At 47.3% G+C, this 21,016-nt stretch overlaps 1 protein-coding gene across 3 annotated transcripts in view; it reads right to left on the reverse strand.

Annotated features, from left to right (window-relative positions):
* Positions 1-6,784: 6,784 nt before the first annotated feature.
* Positions 6,785-21,016, reverse strand: part of AP3S2 (adaptor related protein complex 3 subunit sigma 2) — a 62,388-nt gene continuing 48,156 nt past the window's right edge. For all 3 annotated transcript variants that reach the window (XM_005560496.5, XM_065548425.2, XM_073996712.1), the window contains 2 exons: positions 10,828-10,935; positions 6,785-8,866 (listed from right to left, as the gene is read on the reverse strand). In XM_005560496.5, the coding sequence (XP_005560553.1) occupies positions 8,738-8,866; positions 10,828-10,935 (237 nt within the window). In that variant the 3' untranslated portion in view covers positions 6,785-8,737. The remainder of the gene's footprint in view (positions 8,867-10,827; positions 10,936-21,016) is intronic.

A 21,016-nucleotide genomic window follows, 5' to 3' on the forward strand; every position in this document is an offset into this window, starting at 1 on the left:
GGCGAACTTTTGGTCTTGTCTGCAGCCTGGCTAGCTTGAGTCTAGGCTTTCCACTTCCCTTTGAGCCTGTGAGAGCTTCCCCACAGCCCTTCAGCGAGTACCTTTCTGGGTCAATTCTCTGCACTGAGAATGCTGACAGGTGCAAGGGAGGCGCTGTGTTCCCATTTCCCAGCTGAGGAAACACAGCAGAGAGAGGTTAGGTGTGTTGCCCAGGGTCACACAGTTGGCGGTGGCGGAGCCAGGATTCAAACCAAGTTCACGTCTCCTTCAGGACTTTAGGACTATGTATCATAGTAAAGTGTCCTCTCATGCACCATTCTGACCACCTGGAAGTGGGCAGATAAGGGACTGGCTCAGGGTTGTGGAAGCCGGGCCTGTGCCCCCACCACACAGTGCCACCTGCCCTCAAGGCTGAGTAGAGCATGGAGCTTCGCACGTGTTGAGAGGGAAGTGGAAGGAGCTGAACGCATTCGTTGATTTGTTGAGCAATCTCGTACTTACTGACAGCTGAATATGTGTCAGGCACTGTCCCTGGCACCAGCAAGGCAGCAGCAAAACAATAGTGAGAAAGACAGTCGACATGGCACACACTGTCACATCGGGTGACAAGCGCCACGGAGGACAAAGTGGGGTGAGGGATGGGGAGTGAGGGGAGAAGTGGCTGCTTCAGCCAGGTGGGACCGGGAAGTCCTCTGCAGGTGAAGACGGAGAGAAGTGAGGAGTGAGGGGGACCTGAAGCCAGAGGCAGAGGGGATGGCAAGGCAAAGGCCCCGCATGGGAATGAGCCCGGCAGGTTTGAGAAGCGTAAAGCCCAATGTGGCTGGAAGGAGGGAGCCAGGCAGGGGTGCAAGATGAGAACAGGGGGTGGGTGGGGTCTTGGATTTCTTTGAGGCTAGTGGGAAGCTTTTGGGAGGCTTTCAAGGCTGCAGGGCAGTGGGGGTCTGATGAATGCGTGAGGCGGTTCACTCTGCAGTGGAGCGATGACGTGAGCCACAAGGAGACACAGTGGGAGGCAGAGACACTGCTGAGGGGCCTGAGGGGTTGTGGTGGTGTCCGGGCAGGGGCACTGGGGTGGAGGACACAGTGGTGAGATGTGGGCTCCAGGACCACTGACTATTGTGCAGGATCTGGTGCTGGTGGGCAGCGAGTTCCCAGCGAGGGGAACTCGTGTCAGGGAGGAGAAGACAGGGGCTGGGGATGCCTGGGGACTGTGGGCCCAGAGCAAAGAGGAGCTGTGACACCCAAAGAAAGGGCCGGGCCTGTGGCCTTTCCAGGGCAGGGGAGCCCTGAGCAGTTGGGCAGGGCTGGGCTGGGCTGGGGCTGAACCAGTTGGGCGGACAAGAAGGCTTGGGTAGGACCTGACAAGGAGGACTTGCTTCGGGGTGTCAACCTGTACCAGGCTCAGGCTGCAAGGCCAGGTAGTGTCACCGTAACCCTCACCTGGTTGACACAGGGTTTGGACCCAGGGATTTCCTTCCAACCCTGTAATAACACCATGTACTTTAAACAGCTACTGGGCTGCTTGACAGTTTCTAGGGCTGAGGCAGGACCCAAATGGTGGAGAAGAGGCAGCTACAGGCTGACAACTCAGAAGGGGAATCTCAGCAGAAAACACCCCCAAGGAGCTGAGTCCTGCGGGAGCTCCCACTACGCGAACTGACGGTGTTGTGGGAGCAGGTCCAGCCACACAAAGGAAGTTCCAGTAGAGCAGGCTCGGAAGTTGACAGTTCAAATCCTGGCTTGCCTCAGTGCTGCTGGCTTTGGTCCGCAGCTCCCTCTAGCCAGCACATACCCAGCTGGGGAGCCACTCAGGGCTGGACAGGGGTCAGGGAAAGGGCGTTCATGCCAAGTGCCCTGGACCAAGAGGCTGGAGAAAACCTTCAGTTTCAGGCTGCCTAGGGCAAAGGTGGTGATCTTTGGCAGCGCAAAGTGCCCTGGGTTTGTGGCTGTCCTTTGGCCTCCAGTTTCAGCGCCAGACTGGGAGTGTCCAGAGAGATGGTGTGAGATGGTATCTGTCCCTCCCACCACAGTGCCCAAGTGGGAGGAGGCATGCTGACCCATGCAGCAACGCACACAACCCACAGGCCTCATCTCTGCCTCTCCCAGGCAAGCAAAGGAGCAGACTGCAGCAGCCCCCAGATGTGGCTGTTGCCTCGGAAGGAAGAGGAAGGGATCCAGGTGGGAGAGCCCACACGTGACACCAGTAACCCCCACCCCTAAATCAGCTACCTCCATCCTGATTGGTCAATGCCTGAGCCATGCTGGTTGGTAAATATTTTGAGCATCACCTCATTTCGTGGGACCAGTGGACTCATTTGTGAAAACTACCTGGAAACTCCTAGCAATTTTAGCTTTGCCTTTCTTTCACGGTGTGCAAAGGGCATTCATTCTCAGCAATGCAGAAGGCAACCTCCAGCTTGTCTCTCTTGAAGTTACGGCCTGGTCCTTGGAGGCTGGGGGAGGAGACAACCTGTTTCCAAGTGCTCCCGGGAGGCCAGGCTGTCAGAGCTGTACTAAAATGTAAGGTTTGCTCTTGAGAAGGCTCAAAGATCCTCCTTCTCATGGGAAGCGTGGAGTCCCTGCAGGGTCCCCAACTCTCGTCCAGGCCTGCAAGGTCATAGGCCCTCTTACTGGTCCCCCCAGATCTAAGCTCCTGCCGTGCTTGCTGGGACTGCCAGATGTCCCTCCTGACTCCAGGGAAAGGAAGTTCCGGGCTCCTCTCCCCTCTGACCCCAATGCCGTGGGTCCTGCCAGTTGCTATTCTATGTCTTCAGACTCTCCTCATCTTAAGATTCACTTTCTGCAGACTCCACCACCTCCTCAACTGTTTTATCCAGCTGTGCCTCTGGATACGGGTGTGGGACCCCACTGACAGGTCAGGCCAGGGCCACTGTGCATCACCATCCACGTGCAGCACCCTCATTTCCCCTTCCCCTTCTGCCAGGACCTGAGCTCTTTCTCCTTCCCAGCATCACCGAGCTTACTCCATCCACCTCCTCAACTCCCATTCCCTCTGCAAGTCTCAGTGATAACAGCAGGCCAATGTTGACTGAGTTCTTCATCGTCTGCATCAATGATCTCAGTGAATCCGCACAGTAACCTACAAGGCAGGAATCATTACTCTCTTTTTCAGACGAGGAGACTGATCTTCCGAAGGTTCAAACTGCACATTGCAGAGCTGGACTGTGACCCACACTAAGTCTGGACCTGCCCCATTACGAGGCGAGAGCCGTCTCTTCACAGTTCTCACTCGGGGGGCTGGGCTGGGGCCACTGGAAGCCTGAGAGAGGCCATCTCTTCCTGGTCCCCCTCCCCACTGAAAGTGCTCCCTTGACTTGAAGTCGCCCACTGTCCAGATGCTCCTCTCTCCCCTGCCCGCGGGCTCAGTCCCCAACCCTTTCATCCCTTGGCCACAGTGCATGCCCCCACACCTCCAAGCATCATCTCTGGGTGGACACTCATTTCCTCTCCTGCCCAGTTTTCCAGCTGACTGGTGGACATCTGCCCCCAGAGATGCTTGGACAACCCCAACCGAACGCATTCCACATCCAAACTCTTGATTGCTGCCCTCCCAAACCCCCTCCTTCTCTCTCAAGAGCCCCATCCTTCCGCCTCCTCGTTACATGGGCTCCACCTGCCAACACCAGCTCTGCCATCCTCCTCTCCCTCAGCCTCCACAAGTCATCATCAGGTCCTTCCCAGTTTCTGCTCCCAATACCCCTATCCTGGTTCTCCTTCCCAAGTTCTGAGCACAGGGCCCTGGAGAGCACATGCTGAGACTATAAGAATGAACCACCATTTGCCTCAAGTGTTCACTCATCTAACAGTTATTTATTGAACGCCATGGACCAGGCACTGTGCCCAGCAGCTGGGATGCAGCGCTGAACACGAGACAAGCCCCTGCCCTGGAGGGGCTTACATCCGGGCAGGGTAAACAACCAGTAACTTCAGAAACCAAATACCCATCACGTGAGTGCCACGGGAAAGGTATGCTGAGCAAGGAAGGGCAGTGCCAGGGTCAGGGTGCCACTGTACGGGGTGATGGGGAGACCCTCCTCCCTGGAGAGGGCGGCATGATCCTAGTGGGCCGAGGTCAACTGCCAGGGTCAAATGGAACACAACTCACATTCTCAGGAAGACATCCCTAATACAAATCCAGGGACTTTGCTTCTTAACCTTTAAATTGGAAACACTTCTTGCTACCAGGGATGGGGGATGGGGCTCAGTGTTTGGGGACACAGAGCGGGAGTCTTCTGCTGAACAGACTTGTTAAGTTTTGAATTACATGAATGTATTTCCTTTTTTGAAAGGAAAAACTGAAATAGGAAAGAATTTTAAGTCTTTTGGAAAGAATTAATCATTTTCATGGAACTACTTCCCTACAGGGGGCCTGTTTTCATATCTGCCAACTTCTGCTGAAACACTGCAGATGGGAGAAGCCTCCAGTGCTCCCCAGAAGGGATACAGTCTTAACCCAGAGGACAGCATCCACCAGCCTGCAAGCACCGACCCTGTGCTGCAGTGTGAGTGCAGCACACACTGGGCTAACCATCACCACAGTGAGACTGGCACCCTTTGCGGGAGGGTAGACTCAGGAAGGTGAAACTCAGGATGTCTGCCAGGAGCTGACAAATCCCTCTGGGACTCTCATACTTCAGAGGCTCTCCAGTTTGGCTATTGCTAAACTTGGACTAGCCCCTACTACCGATCTTAATATCCATGTACCAATCATTGCTGCATCCTATTTGGAAAGCAATGGACAGACAGCCAAGCTGAAAGCCCTTACTAAAGACTGGTCCACAAGATCAGATTTAGCTGCCCCTGGTTTGAGCCTTGCTCCCCTGGTGTCTTTTCTGGTGAAGCTGGGCCCAGAGAGGGTTTTACTAAGTGGGCTCCATGGTAGTGGAAGTGGTGGGGAGAGAAGGCTGGCTCTATATGTGTCAGAGGCCTGAATAAACAGGGATTTGAGAAAGCTCAAGATATCCTGACTTAATCCTCAATGTGGCAAGCACAGGGCCATGGCCAGGCCTAGAGGAAGGTGGGCTGTTTGGAGTATGGCCCAGCAGGGTGTGATGTGATCAGGCAGCAGGTAGGGAAATGGGTCATTGTCCTCTAAATACTACATATATCACAAAGTTACTGACTGCAGTCTCCACGAATTCAGGCTGCCAGTCCGATGCACTGTATCCCAACAATCTGAGCACTCTGTCAAAGATGCTCACAGAGACAACAGGAGCAGGCAGAGCTTTGTTTCCCTCTTAATCTTCAGAGCCTAGAACTGAGCTTGGCCCTCACCAGGCACTTAGAAATTGCATAATGAAAGAATTTCAGATTTTTATTAGTGGCACTGAGCACTGAAAACCCAGTATTTGGCCAGGTCCAGTGGCTCACACCTGTAATCCCAACACGTTTGGGAGTCCAAGGTAGGAGGATGGCTTGAGGTAAGGAGTTAGAGACCAACCTGTGCAACATAGTGAGACCTTATTCTACTAAAAAAATAAAATTAGCCAGGAGTGATGGTTGCGTGCCTGTGGTTCCAGCTACTTGGGAGGCTGAGGTGAGAGGATCACTTGACCCCAGGGCTTCGAGGCTGCAGCGAGCCATGATCACGCCACTGCACTCCAGCCTGAGCCACAGTGTGAGATCCCCATCTCACAAAAAAAGGAAAGCCGAGTATTCCATATAACCTTAACACACACCCACACACACACACACATATATATATATATATTTTTTTTTTGAGACAGAGTCTTTCTGTGTCTCCCATGCTGTAGTGTAGTGGCATGATCTCGGCTCACTGAAAGCTCTGCCTCCCAGGTTCACGCCATTCTCCTGTCTCAGCCTCCTGAGCAGCTGGGACTACAGGCGTCCACCACCACGCCTGGCTAATTTTTTGTATTTTTAGTAGAGACGGGGATTCACTGTGTTAGCCAGGATGGTCTTGATCTCTTGACCTCGTGATCTGCCTGCCTTGGCCTCCCAAAGTGCTGGGATTACAGGCGTGAGCCACCGCACCCGGCCAACCTTAACATATTTTTTAAAAAGATGTTTATGGCTTTGCTGATAGCAGGCCGGAAAGCTAGCTGAATTTGCAGGCAAGCTTAAGCAGTTAATGAAAAATTATTGTGGCTTGTCCAAAGGGACTGAGTTTTCCAAATAAAAAAACGGGCTTTAGTTTTATGCCATCGTAAGAGGCAGTGTGAGGGATGTTTCGATGCCCACTTTGAATCTGTAGGGCCACTCAATGATTTTTTAAAACCATTGGCTTCTGGCAGGCAAAACATTCAAAATCTCAAGGCTATCTCAGGAAATCTAGCACAGGGGCTGTCCTGCAGTAATTCATTAAACCACATAACAAACGAACTCAAGAAGAGGGATGTAGCTCTGGATTTGTGACCCTCGACGTAACACTTACCACCTTGGGCTTTGGCTTCAACCTCAGTTAAATGGAGGGACACAGAAGACTCTTTGGCTCTTATACTCTATGACATGATCACTGACCACCTTAGAAAATCAAGCCTATTTAGACCACGGTTTGGGAGAAGTCACTTAATCTCTTTGAGGCTCAGTTTCATCTATAAAAAAGATGATAACATTGGGAGAAGCCATCTTCAGCAATGAGGAAAGAAAAGGACAATGAAGTCAAGTGAGCAGTCTCGAATCTCAGCCCTGTGTAACCTAAGGGAAGGTTACTGGAACTGCGTCTACTTCCTTCATCTGCAAAATGGGGATAAGAATGTCTGTTGTAAGGACTGTTGAATGATCTTGCTCATGCCAACTTACAGAAGGTACAAAATAAACACTGATCTCCTTTATTCTGATTTCACATTCAGCAAATGAGAGAAATGTGAATGTACTGAAATGTCTGCCAGAAAAAGAAAATCCAACCCTTCAAAAGAATGCTGTCAGGGGTTTTGACATCTATTCACCTACACTTCCCTCTTCCACACTAAGAGGCCCACCTTCTGATCCACATTGCCCATCTCTGCGCTTATCATGGAGCTTTCAAGAGTGAGGATCAGAGGCTGTATGGAGCAGTGCGCACAAACCACAGGGAGCGCTGTTCAAAAATGGAAAATGAGGTGGCCCTGACACGGGGTGCTGCTGGGCAGCCTCTCAGACCTGCCCTGCAACAGCATCAGGAGGCTGAGAGTCCCCAACCAGAAGGCCCGAGAGGGGCCCAGGCTGGAAACTTGACTGCAAAGCAGTCCTCATCTCAAGGTGGCTCAACAGCACACCTGAGATCTAGCCCATGCGACAGCGTGGGAGCAGGAGGCCCTACTCCACCGCAGTAAGAACATTTATGGGCACCTAAGCTCTGGGAGAATGGCACCTGAGGGAACAGGGCGTGCCCACAAGCAGAGCTCCGGGAGGGAGAAGAGGCAGCCCTGCTCCTAGTCTTAGCCAGCATGCGTCGTGTCCAGGCCCCAAAAGGGTGACCCTGGCTCAGGTTCTCACGCTCCAGAAGCTGGCCCAGGTGGCAGTGGGTTCCCTGTGGAGGCAGCTCATCATTCACAACACAGCAACGAACCTTCTGCTCCCATGAGGAGAATGTATTTTAAACTTGGGAAGAGTCATAATTCTGGGATGTTCCACATGTTGTCAGCTTTAACCTTCTACAGACACAGGGCCTCTCCTCTGGGAGAAGGGACCTGTGGCATGTGTGGGTGTGTGGTGGGTCCCTCTCCCTATTAGCAGAAATGTGGTGGGCATGCGCCAGGTTTATGATTTGGATCGTGTCCTGCACATAACACCTGTGAGAATACAACTGGGAATAGAACAATGCAGGAAGCATATTCTTCATGTGGTGGTAACCAAAAGGCTCGGCTATACAAAAGGAATTCTGGTGGCAGGGCATGGTGGCTCACACCTGTAATGCCAGCACTTTGGGAGGCCAAGGCAGGTGGATCACTTGAGGTCCAGGAGTTCGAGACCAGCCTGGCTAACATGGTGAAACCATTTCTACTAAAAATACAAAAATTAGCTGGGCTTGATGGTGGGTGCTGTAATCCCAGCTACTGGGGAGGCTGAGACAGGAGAATTGCTTGAACCCAGGAAGCAGAGGTTGCAGTGAGCCAAGATTACACCACTGCACTCTAGCCTGGGTGACAGAGCAAGACTCCGTCTCAAAAAAAAAAAAACCCACAAAAAAACTACAAAAGGATTCTGGGTGTAACAATCTCAATAGAGTCAGCAGGTGACTCTGGTTCTTCTAAAATTTTGCCCTTACTTGCCACTCACCACACCCCCAAATCTGAAGGGCCAGCCCATTTCTACCTATGACACCTCACCAGCAAGTAAAGGCCATGGGACCTCGGAAGTCTGTGGTGCTAAGGATGAAGACTCCAGTCAGAGAAGGTGCTCAGCCCTAGTGAGGAGGTTCTGGGAAGCAGGTGGGTCTGCTCAATGCAGTCCCTAACCCTTGGGAGCGTCCGTGTGTAAGGTAAAGGTGCGAGTGGCTTGGGCATGCTGACTCCCTGCTGAGGAAGGCAGGGCCCCTCACATCTGCAGCGGCCGTGTGCATCAGAGAACGGCATGGCTGCACATGTGAGAACTGGGCACACCCGAGCAGTGTCAATAGGAATCCCTTCCCCATTCCATGCCGAACAGTCTTCCCCAGACACAAAGGTTCTAGGTCGTGAGGCTTCACTCTTCTATGGCTCAAAATGGGTTCTGTTTCCAGACGTGCTTGTCTTTGCTTGTCTTAAGGACTCTATTTCAGCCCAATCCTTGACCCTCAGACAAACTGGGACAGGTTGGGAACTTTGATGTTGAGATCGCCAATGTTGATGTTCCGAGGAATCTCTGGCAGGTTGATGTTTTTCACAGCAGACACAGCCCGCGCAGGGGCTGCTGAAAGGCCACCCTGAGAAGAAATGACAGGCAAGTATGAGACAAATTCTCAGTGTTACCTGCTTAACGCTAAAAAAAAGAAAAGAAAAGCAAAAACAAAAACAAACAAGCTCACGCCTGTAATCCCAGCACTTTGGGAGGCCAAGGTGGGTGGATCACCTGAGGTCAGGAGGTCGAGACTGGCCTGGCCAACATGGTGAAACCCCATCTCTACCAAAAATACAAAAATTGGCCGAGTGTGGTGGCGGGCGCCTGTAGTCCCAGTTACTAGGGAGGCTGAGACAGGAAAATCGCTTGAACCTGGGAGGTGGAGGTTGCAGTGAGCTGAGATCACACCACTGCACTCCAGCCTGGGCTACAGAGAGAGACTCTGTCTCAAAAACAAACAAACAAACAAACAAACAAAGTAACAGGTGAGGGATGCCTAGAGAAATTCCAAACTGAGCACACACAACTGAAGTTTTAATTTTCCCCCCTTATTCCTCAAAAGTAGCCAACAAAACAATCTTGAGGTTAGATGGGGTTTGGCACAGGGATCCAAAGCCTGCAGTCCTACTAGACTACCAGTTCCTCAGAGGTGGGGTGTGGCCTATGCAGTTTCACAGCCCCAGCATCTCACAGTGCCTGGCACATGGTGGGTACCCAAAAAATGCTGAAATAATCTAAGGTGGTTTGTCAGGGGCACTTTTCTGGTTACAAAACAAAACAAAACCCCTTCCTCAAAAGACTGAAGACTCTTACTGAAACGTGCAAAGTCACAGGGAAATTCTTAAAAGGAAAAGAAAAGCCATGGCTCTAGGGCAACTGCTTGCCAACTAATAATGTGAAATGAAAAGAGCTGGCTTTGGAAGTGTCGTGTGGCAACAAGCTGGGAGAAGGTGGGGGTATCACAGATACAGAAGGGCTGGTGACAAAACGCAGAGTCTGCACATCTACAGTGAACCCCCTACCTGGCAGGCTCATCCCCATGTGGAGAGAAGGGCAAAAGTGGATGAAGACTCTCTCACAATCATTTTTCCCCTATTGCCTTCTTTCCGAATGCCAACTCCAATTCTGCCCTCACCCAGCAAGTCTCCATTTCTTCTCATTTCCAACCCCCTTGCCTCTGACTCACTTACTATTCCTGGAATCTTCCCAGCCTACATTTCTGAAAGAACTATAGCTGTCACAATAGCTGTGGTCTGCAAAAGCTTCTTCCACAGGACTGCCAGTCCTCACAGAAAGAAGAATTCTTGGTTTCGCAAGATCAAGTTCCGTTATACAAGGCAAAGAATCTCTTTAAGACCCTCAGATAATTAAAGAGGTAATTTGTTCTGCTATTTCTGCATGTGAAAGTATATGTCTGTAACCTCTGTGCTCTGGTAAGGCTGAGGAAGGGGATGGAGAGGCCTCAGAGGGATAGGACAGAATTTATGTGAACATCTGTATCAAGCCCAGTACCATGTGGGGGTGGACTGGGGTATGTTATTTTCAAGCCTAGCCCAAACTCTACTGTAGTTTTTTATAAGGCTAACTGGAAATAAGGAAATTGGCAACTCTGAGGTCTGAAAGACACCACGAGAAATGGCTGCTGGGAGATCAGACTCTTAGAGCACACAAACTAGGAAACCACACTGGAATAGGAGAAGAGGGTTCTGGGTCCCTCCAGGGAACGAGTGGCTTTCAAAGAAGGAATTACAAACCACAAACATGGGTCATAACCCCCAAGCCAAAAGCTGTTTGCTTTCCTCTGCCATCTGGCTTTTCTATTTACTCTTTTACCCTGAAAGTCTGAGATTTCAAACCTTGTTATCTGTTTAATTTTCAGGGCTGGTTGACCTTCAAATCCATGAGTTTCAATGGACTCAAGGAAGAAAGAAGATGAGTATCATTTCCTGAGGTTTCACAGCAACACAAACCAACACATGTACACACTCCTGCCTCTGCCCAGGTTTTCTCTACCCAGCCAGGGCTAGAACACAGTTGCTTACTCACCTCGGATTTCTCCAGCCTGTTTTGAGCTTCAATCTGAGCCACGATTTCATTCATGTTTGTTTCCAACACCATCCCACCCATCACCACCTCCTGGAGGATGTAGTGCACCTAAAGTGGAAGCAAAAATCAGAAGAGTCAGAATACTCTGTGGTGGTCAAAGTGTAACCCATGAGGTTTCCTTTTCCTGCAGCAGCAGAGTGGTCAGATATGACAACAGGTCCTGACTCAGACACTCAAGCCCCTTTGCCCATCCACCTCTCCAGTGACACCACGAGGGGTCTCTCCCAGGTCTTGGCACAGGGCAACATGAATCTCTCCCCTCAGCAGTGAGGTGGTAGCTACGAGCACAGGCTTCAAAGTCAGGCAGCTCTTGTTTAAATTCTGGCTCTGCTACTTGCTAGCTGGGTGGCCCTGGGCAAATTATCTTTAAAGTGCTTCAGCTTCCTTCCAGGATTGCAGTGAGGGCTGGATGAGATAAATATGTGTAAAGCACCTAGCCTGATGCCCAGTTCACACTGGGTTCCAAGTAAGTAATTATGGCTTTCATTATTAATATTACCATCAACACTGTCATTAAGTAGGTCCAGTTATGACAGAATAATCCCTATCCAAGCAACTGAAATGAATGTCTCCCACCTTCCATAAGGCAGATCCTCCAGGCTGTGCTCCACTGAAGGGACGTGATCAGAGCAAGATAGAGCCCAATTCCTTTGCACCTCTCCTAACCTCATTTCTTACTGCTTAGATTAGAAAGCAGATTCAGCATAAACATCTTTCTAAGCATAAGGCTCACATTTGGGCTTAGGTTCCATCTAGCTAGTTATCTAAACAAAGCTGAATCTCAGTGTACCTAACCGCTGTGATGGGACAGAGGTTGACTCAACCATTGCACCCCATCATAGTAGGAAAGCTGTCACAGAAAGCCCTGGGTGGGTCAAAGCAGAGATGCCCACTGGGGTTCATAAGGAATGGTACTGCATATTTCAAACCAAATCGTATCAAATGGCCCTCAAGGTGCTTTCAGTCAAGGTGAGAAGATAGCAAGTACAACCTTCTATTGTTAACTAAGTGCCAAATGATTGGGATAATCCTGGGGAAGTCAGAGAAGAAAGGGAACTGTGGCTAGAGAGATCAGAGAGTTTCACAGAGACAGTGGGAGGACTGAAGCTGGGCTCTGACATTAGAGAAGCAGGGGAAAGAATTTCAGGTAGAAGGTGTTGGAAGGAGCAATTCAGCTGGTGTGTGGGCAGGTATGGGGAGCTTCTGGGTCTGGCTGGGATGGCAACTTTATTTACGCAGGAGAGAGGCTAAGACAAGGCTGAGAAGGTAATTTGGGTCTGGAGCAGGACTTCTCAGCCTGGGTACCAGTGACATCTGGGGCCAGAAAATTCTCTGCTGTGGGGCTGTCCTGTCGCTGAGGCCTGTTCTCTGGCATCCCTGGTCTCTACTCCTCCAGCTTGACAATCAAAAATGTCTCCAGAATTGTCATATGTGTTCCAGGGGGCAAACTTACCCCAGCTGAGCACCACTGGTCTAGAGTCTACAGTCAACCACCAGTTTACTCTGTAAGCAATGCAGAGTCAAGAAGAAAGATGTGTCTGCATATCTGGGCACTGTGCACTTCTGACATCTGAAGTTCTCTGGCATTGGCTCCCTGTATTTTGCCCTCAGGAAGTGCAGGGAACTTCTGATCTTGAGGACAGAGTATAATAAATCAAATGTATTCCCGTGTATGTGTGCCCACATTGAGCCTTATTAACCACTGTTCTGTCTACATACACACACACTCTCACGAGGTGTTCTTACATTTTATACAATATGAATTATTCATTAGCTATATGCAAATAAAGATTTAATGGTAAAAGTCTCATATTTAGATAATTTACAAAATGTTAAGATTGGTTTTAAAATAATTCCCTGGGGGAATTCCACTGTTTATACTTGTCCCCATCAATAAATAGGCCTCTGAACACAGTATGGTGGTTCCTCAAAAAGATTAAAAACAGAATTACCATATGGCTCAACTATTCCACTTTTGGGTACACACTCAAAAGAACTGAAAGTAAAGACTTGAGGAGAATGTGTACACCCATGTTCATAGCAGTATTATTCACAACAATACTGGAACAATTGGAAGCAGCCCAAGTGTCCATGAACAGACAATTGGATCAACAAAATGTGCCACAGAAATACAACAGAATATTATTCAGCCTTAAAAAGGAAAGGAATTCTGCTTTTTTTGTTTTGTTTTGTTTTGTTTCTATCTGAATTGAGACGCTGTAAAAGGGAAGGGAATTCTGAGACACACTGTAACACAGATGAACCTTGAAGACACTGTTAAGTGAAACAACCCACACACAAAAGGATGAGGACTGTGTGATTCCACTCCTATGGGGTACCCAGAGTAGTCAAATTCAGAGACAGAAACTGGAATGGGGGCTGCCATGGGCAGGGGCAAGAGGGCAGTGGTTACAGGGCTGTTGTTTTGCAAGATAAAGAGCTCTGGAGATGGATGGTGGTGGCGACTGCACAACAATGTGGACACACTTAATGCCACAGAACTGTAAGTTTAAAAATAGTGAAGACAGGAAACTTTATGTTACATATTTTACCACAATTTAATAAAAAAGGAGAGAAACAGTCCTCTATACCTGTACTTTCAGTATTTATTCCTTTTGTTTAGCCAATCCCTGTGTGGGTAGAAAGTAGTACTTGTTGAGTATCTATTATGAACCAAGTACTTTATGTAACTTACCTTAATTTTACAACATTCATCTAAGGTAGGTAATGTAACCTTCACTTTATTATTATTACTACTACTATTATTATTATTACTATTATTATTTGAGGCAAAGTCTCACTCTGTTCCCCAGGCTGGAGTACAGTGTTGTGTACTTGGCTCACTGTACCCTCCGCCTCCTGGGTTCAAGCAATTCTCCCAACTCAGCCTCCTGAGTAGCTGGGATTATATGCACCTGTCACCACGCCCAGCTAATTTTTATATTTTTAGTAGAGTCGGGGTTTCCTCATGTTGGCCAGGCTGGTCTGGAACTCCTGACCTCAGATGATCCGCCTGCCTTGGCCTCCCAAAGTGCTGAGATTACAGGCGTAAGCCACCACGCCCGGCCTGCCTTGTCTTTATATATGAATAAATTGATACATTTTATGTATGAGGAAAAGGCAATAAAATGATCCCAATGTCATGTATGTTAGTAGCAGAATGGTGTTGATTCCAGAGCTCATGTTCTACCCTTTCTATCATACTTCCTCAGAATCCCAAACTGTGTCTTCCACTCTATTCATCCCTGACACCTATTCCACATGAAATCATTTAAGACTTTGGTGTGTTAAGATCATGTATTAATTCTTCCATGCTTTATCTCCAAGGCCTAGAACAATGCTCAGAGTAGGCATGCTGAAAGAATGAAAGGCTTTCCATATATCTGAGTAGCATATTCCTTGGGCTTTAGGGACTTCGAAGACCGACAACAGTGTGGTGGTGGGGGCTTTATGGAGAAGGTATAGTAAAAGGCCTAACACATGATGTCGTGGAGACTAGTGGCTGGTTAACAGAAAGTCAGTTAAAGCTTCTTATTTAACACTGCATCATAAAGTCAGCATTTTCAAATGCTGTTCAAAATGTGTTCCAAATGCAAAAAGAAGAAATAGAAAAGCAAACTCCATTTTTGTTATAACTATAGGATATCCAAAACTCCAAACCCCCAAACAGGTGAAAAAGCTGTCAAAAGCAGGGAGCTCCGGCAGGGACTCCTTTGCTTCACAGAAGGAAAAGAAGAAAGGATGCTACAGGGAGAGGACAGGGAAGCTGGAGATCTCAGAAAGATCTGCAAAAATATGTACTTCCTGTGAGTAAAGGACACACTCCGGTATCAAATTAATTCCTCGTTTTTAGAAGGCAGGAACTTCCTTGGACCTGAAGTTGAGGCTAAATGAGAAATCACACAAGCTACATTTGCCTCACAGACGTGGTCTCCATGGTAGTAGAGAAGACAGCCTTTGCATTGAGGAGATGCTAAGAGACACCTTGCCTATCTTGATTGGCTGGTTGGAGACTAAGGGTACACGGACTCACCCAGAACCCTAAATCAAGGGAACAACTGTAGCCAGCCCAGAACACAGTTTTGGTAGCTCCCCCAGCAAGCATCCTGCAAACAGCTGGTCCCTGAAAAACTTGCCTATTTAAGTATACAAAAAATCTAAACAGGATCTATAAAAATATACAGTGAGGAAAAATTAGGAAAGAAATAGGAAAACCAAATGGCAGACTAAGACCACACACTGGAAAAGGGCCTCCATGGACTAGATACAATGGTAATAAAATATTTTACACAATGAAAAAAAGAAAACTTGACAAAATAGTTGTCTCTATGAAATGAGAGCTCAAAGCAGAAATACAGAACTTCAGCAGAGGTAGGGAGACGAGAAGAGAAGACAAGCTGTATACTAGCAGAACTGAGGAAAGAAGTGAAAGGAAAAATACTGTTATAGAAATGAAGGTGAAACTGGAATAAGCAAAGGGAGAAGAGAGACTGCTAAAAACACAGTGGGAACAAAAGGAGAGAAATGAAAAAAAAAAAAAAGAAACCAAAAAGGGCTAAAAGAAATAGAGAAGAAACAGTTACAAAAGACAGCAAAGGAGATGTAATATTTGCATAAAAGAAAACTTTAACATGAATGGGAAAAATATGTAAAGATATGTTCATAAAGATAGAATCCAAGATGTTTCTGAACTATAAGAGGATTGGGGTGTACATACTGAAAGGTCACACTGTATCCCAGGGAAAACAAATTCAGAATAGGCAGTACCAAGATACACCTTTAAGTAAGGTTTCTGAGTTCCTGCAACCAGGCAAAAAGATCAAATCACTTAAAAGAGAAACAAAATCATGAAAATTTCCACATTAATATTTGATGCTAACAGAAAATGGAACAATACCTACAAAATTCTCAAGGACAGAAAGTGTGACTCAAGGACTTTACTTATTTTTATTTTCATTTTTGAGATGGGGTCTCGCTCTGTCACCAGGCTGGAGTGCAGTGGCGTGATCTCGGCTCACTGCAACCTCCACCTCCTGGGTTCAAGCAATTCTCCTACCTCAGCCTCCCAAGGAGCTGGGACTATAGGCATGCGCCACCATGCCCAGCTAATTTTTGTATTTTTAGTAGAGATGGGGTTTCACCATGTTGGCCAGGATGGTCCGGATCTCTCAACCTCATATTCCGCCCCCCTTGGCCTCCCAAAGTGCTGGGATTAGGGTGTGAGCCACTGTGCCCAGCAGACTCAAGGACTTTATACCCAGTCAACTGTCCAGCAAGGGTAACAGAATGGGGACCACTGTTCCCAAATATTTTTTTTTTCTTTCTTTTTTGTTTTTTTTTGAGACAGAGTTTCACTCTTGTTGCCCAGACTGGAGTGCAATGGTGCTATCTCTGCTCACCGCAACCTCTGCCTCCCTGGTTCAAGCGATTCTCCTGCTTCAGCCTCCTGAGTAGCTGGGATTACAGGCATGTGCACCACGCCTGGCTAATTCTGTATTTTTCGTAGAGATGGGGTTTCTCCATGTTGGTCAGGCTGGTCTCAAACTCCCAACCTCAAGTGATCCACCCACCTCAGTCTCTCAGAGTGCTGGCATTACAAGCATGAGCCACCACACGCGGCCAAGTATTTCTTAAGGAATCTACAAAAGGAAGCACTTGTGCCAACTAAGAGGTGACTGGAAAAACTATGGCAGGGCCAGGCCTGGTGGCTCATGCTTGTAATCCCAGCACTTTGGGAGGCCAAGGCGGGTGGATCATTTGAGGTCAGGAGTTCAAGACCAGCCTGGCCAACATGGTGAAACCCCATCTCTACTAAAAATACAAAAATTAGCCAGGTGTGGTGGCACACACCTGTAATCCCAGCTACTCAGGAGGCTGAGGCAGAATCGCTTGAACCTGGGAGGTGGAGGCTGCAGTGAGCTGAGATTGCGCCATTGTACTCTAGCCTGGGTGACAGAGCGAGACTCCATCTCAAAAAAAAAAAAAAAAGTTAGCTGGGCAGAAGTGGCACTTGCCTGTAATCCCAGCTACTTGGGAGGCTGGGGCAGGAGAATCGCCTGAACCCAGGAGGAGGTTGTAGTGAGCCAAGATCATGTCACTGCACTCCAGCCTGGGCAACAAGAGCGAAAATCCTTCTCAAAAACAAAAACAAAACAAAAAACTACGGCAAAAACTTGCAGTGAGCACTGAAACTACTTAACTGTAGGTCTAAGACTAAAATAGGATTAGGGTAACAACGGAGTGTCAATACTATATGCTTTGATGATGTAGAAAACTCCAGCTAGTAAAAACTAGGAAGAGAAGAGGGGAAAAAAGGAGGGAGGTAGAATACGAACACTGATTTCCTCACCCTCAGTAACTGAGAGTCCATGGATAGCATTTAAAACTAAAGTAATAATGGTATGGTTAATCTGACTTTTACTGCGACTTTTCCCATGAATGTCCACACCTACCATTATTTGCTATAAACAAAACTTTGAGAGCCATTAAATTTTTGGCAAAGGCCAAAAAACTCTTTTTTTTTTTTTTTTTTTGAGACAGGGTCTTGCTTTGTCACCCAGGCTAGAGTGCAGTGCCATGATTATAGCTCATTGCAGCCTTGAACTACTGGGCTCCAGCAATCCTCCTGCCTCAGTCTCCTGAGTAGCTGGGCCTATTGGCACATGCCACCATGCCCAGCTTTTTTTTTTTTTTTTAATTTTTAAGTAGAGATGAGGTCTTGCTATGTTGCTCAGGTTGATCTTGAACTCCTGAGCTCAAGGGATCCTCCCGCCTCAGCCTCCCAAAGTATTGAGATTACAGGTGTGAGCCAATGTGCCCAACCCAGAAAGATCTCTTCTGCTGATTTTTTTTGCCATTATTGCAAAAAACTCACCCAAAATGCATCATCTACAATTTCCAGTTTCTCTAAAGTTAGAACTCAGACTGCTATGAAACAGTAAGTACAGAATCCTAGATTTTTAGGATTCCTCCACCTCTACTCTTCCATAGTTATCTTACCCAACCTAATTCAGCTTCATTTCCTTTTTAAAGTAACTTGTCCTTCCAAAGCATTCCTCTTAGTTTTCACAGAATAATTTTCTTTTCTCTTTTTTTTGGAAACAGTCTCACTCTGTCGCCCAGCTGGAGTGCAGGGGCGCGATCTCGACTCACTGCGGCCTCTGTCTCCCAGGTTCAAGCAATTCTCTTGCCTCAGCCTCCTGAGTAGCTGGGTCTACAGGCGCACGCCACCACGCCAGCTTATCTTTTGTATTTTTAGTAGAGCCAGGGTTTTACCATGTTGCCCAGGCTGGTCTCGAACTCCTACGTGCTAGGATTACAGGCATGAGCCACCACGCACAGCCAGAATAATTTTCTTTTCTTCCTCATAATTTAATACGTATATTATTTAATCAAATTACATAATTACAGTACCACTTTACTGGCATAAAGAGATCTGGAAACATAACAACTGACCTTTAGTAAGCAAAATGACTCAAGTGTAACTGAGCAATGGATAAGTAAACAGCTGCCCGTATTAGTCCTGCTAGTCAGTTCAGACCTTGTCCACTGAACATGAAAAGTTGACCACGAAAGATGACTAACATTTCTCTGACTGGAGACAGACAGGACTTGAGAAAGTTGGAGGCTGCTAAGCATGGGTGTGGGGAGCAAGCAGTCAAGAATCAATACTGAACTCATGTATCTAAAGAACTGGAGATACAGTCAGGGCACAAAGAAGGGTTCTGTTGAAACAACGGAAGTTGGCTGGTGGGCTGACCTTGAGGAAGCCTGCAGAAATCTAGGTAAATACCTGAGAGAAGACTGACTGACAGATAAAGTCACAAACCAACACAGGGAGGCTGGTAGGGAAAGAAAATCTGAGATGTGAGTCATGTAAATGGCATTCGAAACCACAGGAACAGAAGGAAAGAGGCTAAGTCTTCAAGAGGCCTAAACCCAGACTCACACAGTGTGCAATGAACAAATATGAATTATCAAGTAATGATAATTCAACTTTCTCTCTACTCAGCAAGCATGGGAAATAATGACACTAGCAAAATGCATTCAGAAGTGTTTATTAACAGAGTTTAAACAAAAGTGCTACTGATTTTTCAGTACTTGGCAAATCCAATGGTTATTTAACCTAAAAATAATTACAACCAGGATGAGTTTCATCTGACATAAAGATTAGGATAACCTCAATAAACCAACAGGATATCTTGACATAAGGGGAAGACAACAGAAAAAATGCTTCAGGCGATAATTCTGAAATCTTAAAAGGTAAAATGAGGCATAGATACTGATGTTTTCCAAGATCAAGATACATAAATTTATGACATTTTAGTGAGTGAAAGTTGGTGTTTTTAGCTCTGTCCTATTTAGATTTTTCTCTTGGAACCCCTGAAAATAGTCAAGAGTAGGAATGAGTACTGTAGTCAAAATGTCAGTTCCTCTAAAGACAATTTAACCTGTTATCGAGTCTCTCCATTCTCCCCCAACACCTCTGGACATCTGTGTCTCTTCATTTTTCTTTTTCTTGAGACATGGTCTCACTCTGTCGCCCAGGATGGAATGCAGTGGCACGATCTCAGCTCATTGCAACCTCCATCTCCCGGATTCAAGCGATCCTATAGCCTCAGCCTCCCCAGTAGTTGGGACTATAGGCCACATGCCACCACACCCGGCTAATTTTTTTTTTTTTTTTTTTTTTGAGACAGAGTCTCGCTCTGTGGCCCAGGCTGGAGTGCAGTGGTGCAATCTCGGCTCACTGCAACATCCGCCTCCCAGGTTCAAGTGATTCTCCTGCCTCAGCCTCCCAAGTAGCTGGGACAACAGGCACGTGCCACCACACCTGGCTAATTTTTTGTCTTTTTTGTAGAGACGGGGTTTCACTGTGTTAGCCAGGATAGTCTCAATCTCCTGACCTCGTGACCCACCCACCTCAGCCTCCCAGGCTGATAGCTTTTTTACTAGTTTCATTAATTCCTAAGAAAGGGCTTCAGAAAATAAGTAGGGAAGAGATTGTTGAGAGATGGGAAATGCATCATTTTCTTGTCTATACTTGAAGGCGTGGTGGCTACTAATAAGTCAAAGGGTAACAAGACGCTCTGAGGTGACTCAGCACTGACAGGGGAAGAGAAAATCATCTGAGAGTCATCTTGGCCCACAGTCAGACTCTAGTTCCCATATTATTCATTTTAGAAACAAATGAAAAGGGGAAGAAGATATCTTTTTTTTTTTTTTTTTTTGAGACGGAGTCTTGCTCTGTCGCCCAGGCTGGGGTGCAGTGGCCGGATCTCAGCTCACTGCAAGCTCCACCTCCCGGGTTTACGCCATTCTCCTGCCTCAGCCTCCTGAGTAGCTGGGACTACAGGCGCCCGCCACCTCGCCCGGCTAGTTTTTTGTATTTTTTAGTAGAGATGGGGTTTCACCGTGTTAGCCAGGATGGTCTCGATCTCCTGACCTTGTGATCCACCCGTCTCGGCCTCCCAAAGTGCTGGGATTACAGGCTTGAGCCACCGCGCCCGGCCAAGATATCTTTATGAGTAGAATTGAGGGCCTGGTACATATGCCTTTTTCTCTCTTACTCGGTACTTTCATTCCAAAGTCCAATGTTTTATCGGTGTTTTAAGACAAGCAAAGAACTGACTATCCTCGTTCCTTTGCACCTCTTTTACCTAAAAACGAACATATGGTAATTAGATTCAATGACTCTTGGGTGGATATCTATGTAGGTGTAACTACAATGAACAACATGAAGCACATTAAGAAGTACCAGGCATACTTGATGTCACTGAAAAGTTGACTTCTAGCTAAGGAGACAAAACAATATGAGTCAAAGAGTTAGACATTAAATCACCATTAAATCATTTTAACAGAAACCTTCAAAAGTATATTACACACTCCCATGACTTCTAAAAAAGAAATATTCTAAATGTAATTGGGCTTTTTTGGGGGGGGGGAGTGCTTTTTTTGCAGCTCACTGTTAATATCAAGTAATGAATTGTATTTATTTATTTTTCTTTAGATGGAGTCTCACTCTGTCGCTCAGGCTGGAGTGCAGTGGCACCATCTCGGCTCACTGCAACCTCCACCTCCCAGGTTCCAGCGATTCTCCTGCCTCAGATTCCTAGGCAGTTGGAATGAC

This window comes from Macaca fascicularis, chromosome 7 (genome assembly GCF_037993035.2).
Source record: "Macaca fascicularis isolate 582-1 chromosome 7, T2T-MFA8v1.1".
In the NCBI taxonomy this organism is placed as follows: domain Eukaryota; kingdom Metazoa; phylum Chordata; class Mammalia; order Primates; family Cercopithecidae; genus Macaca; species Macaca fascicularis.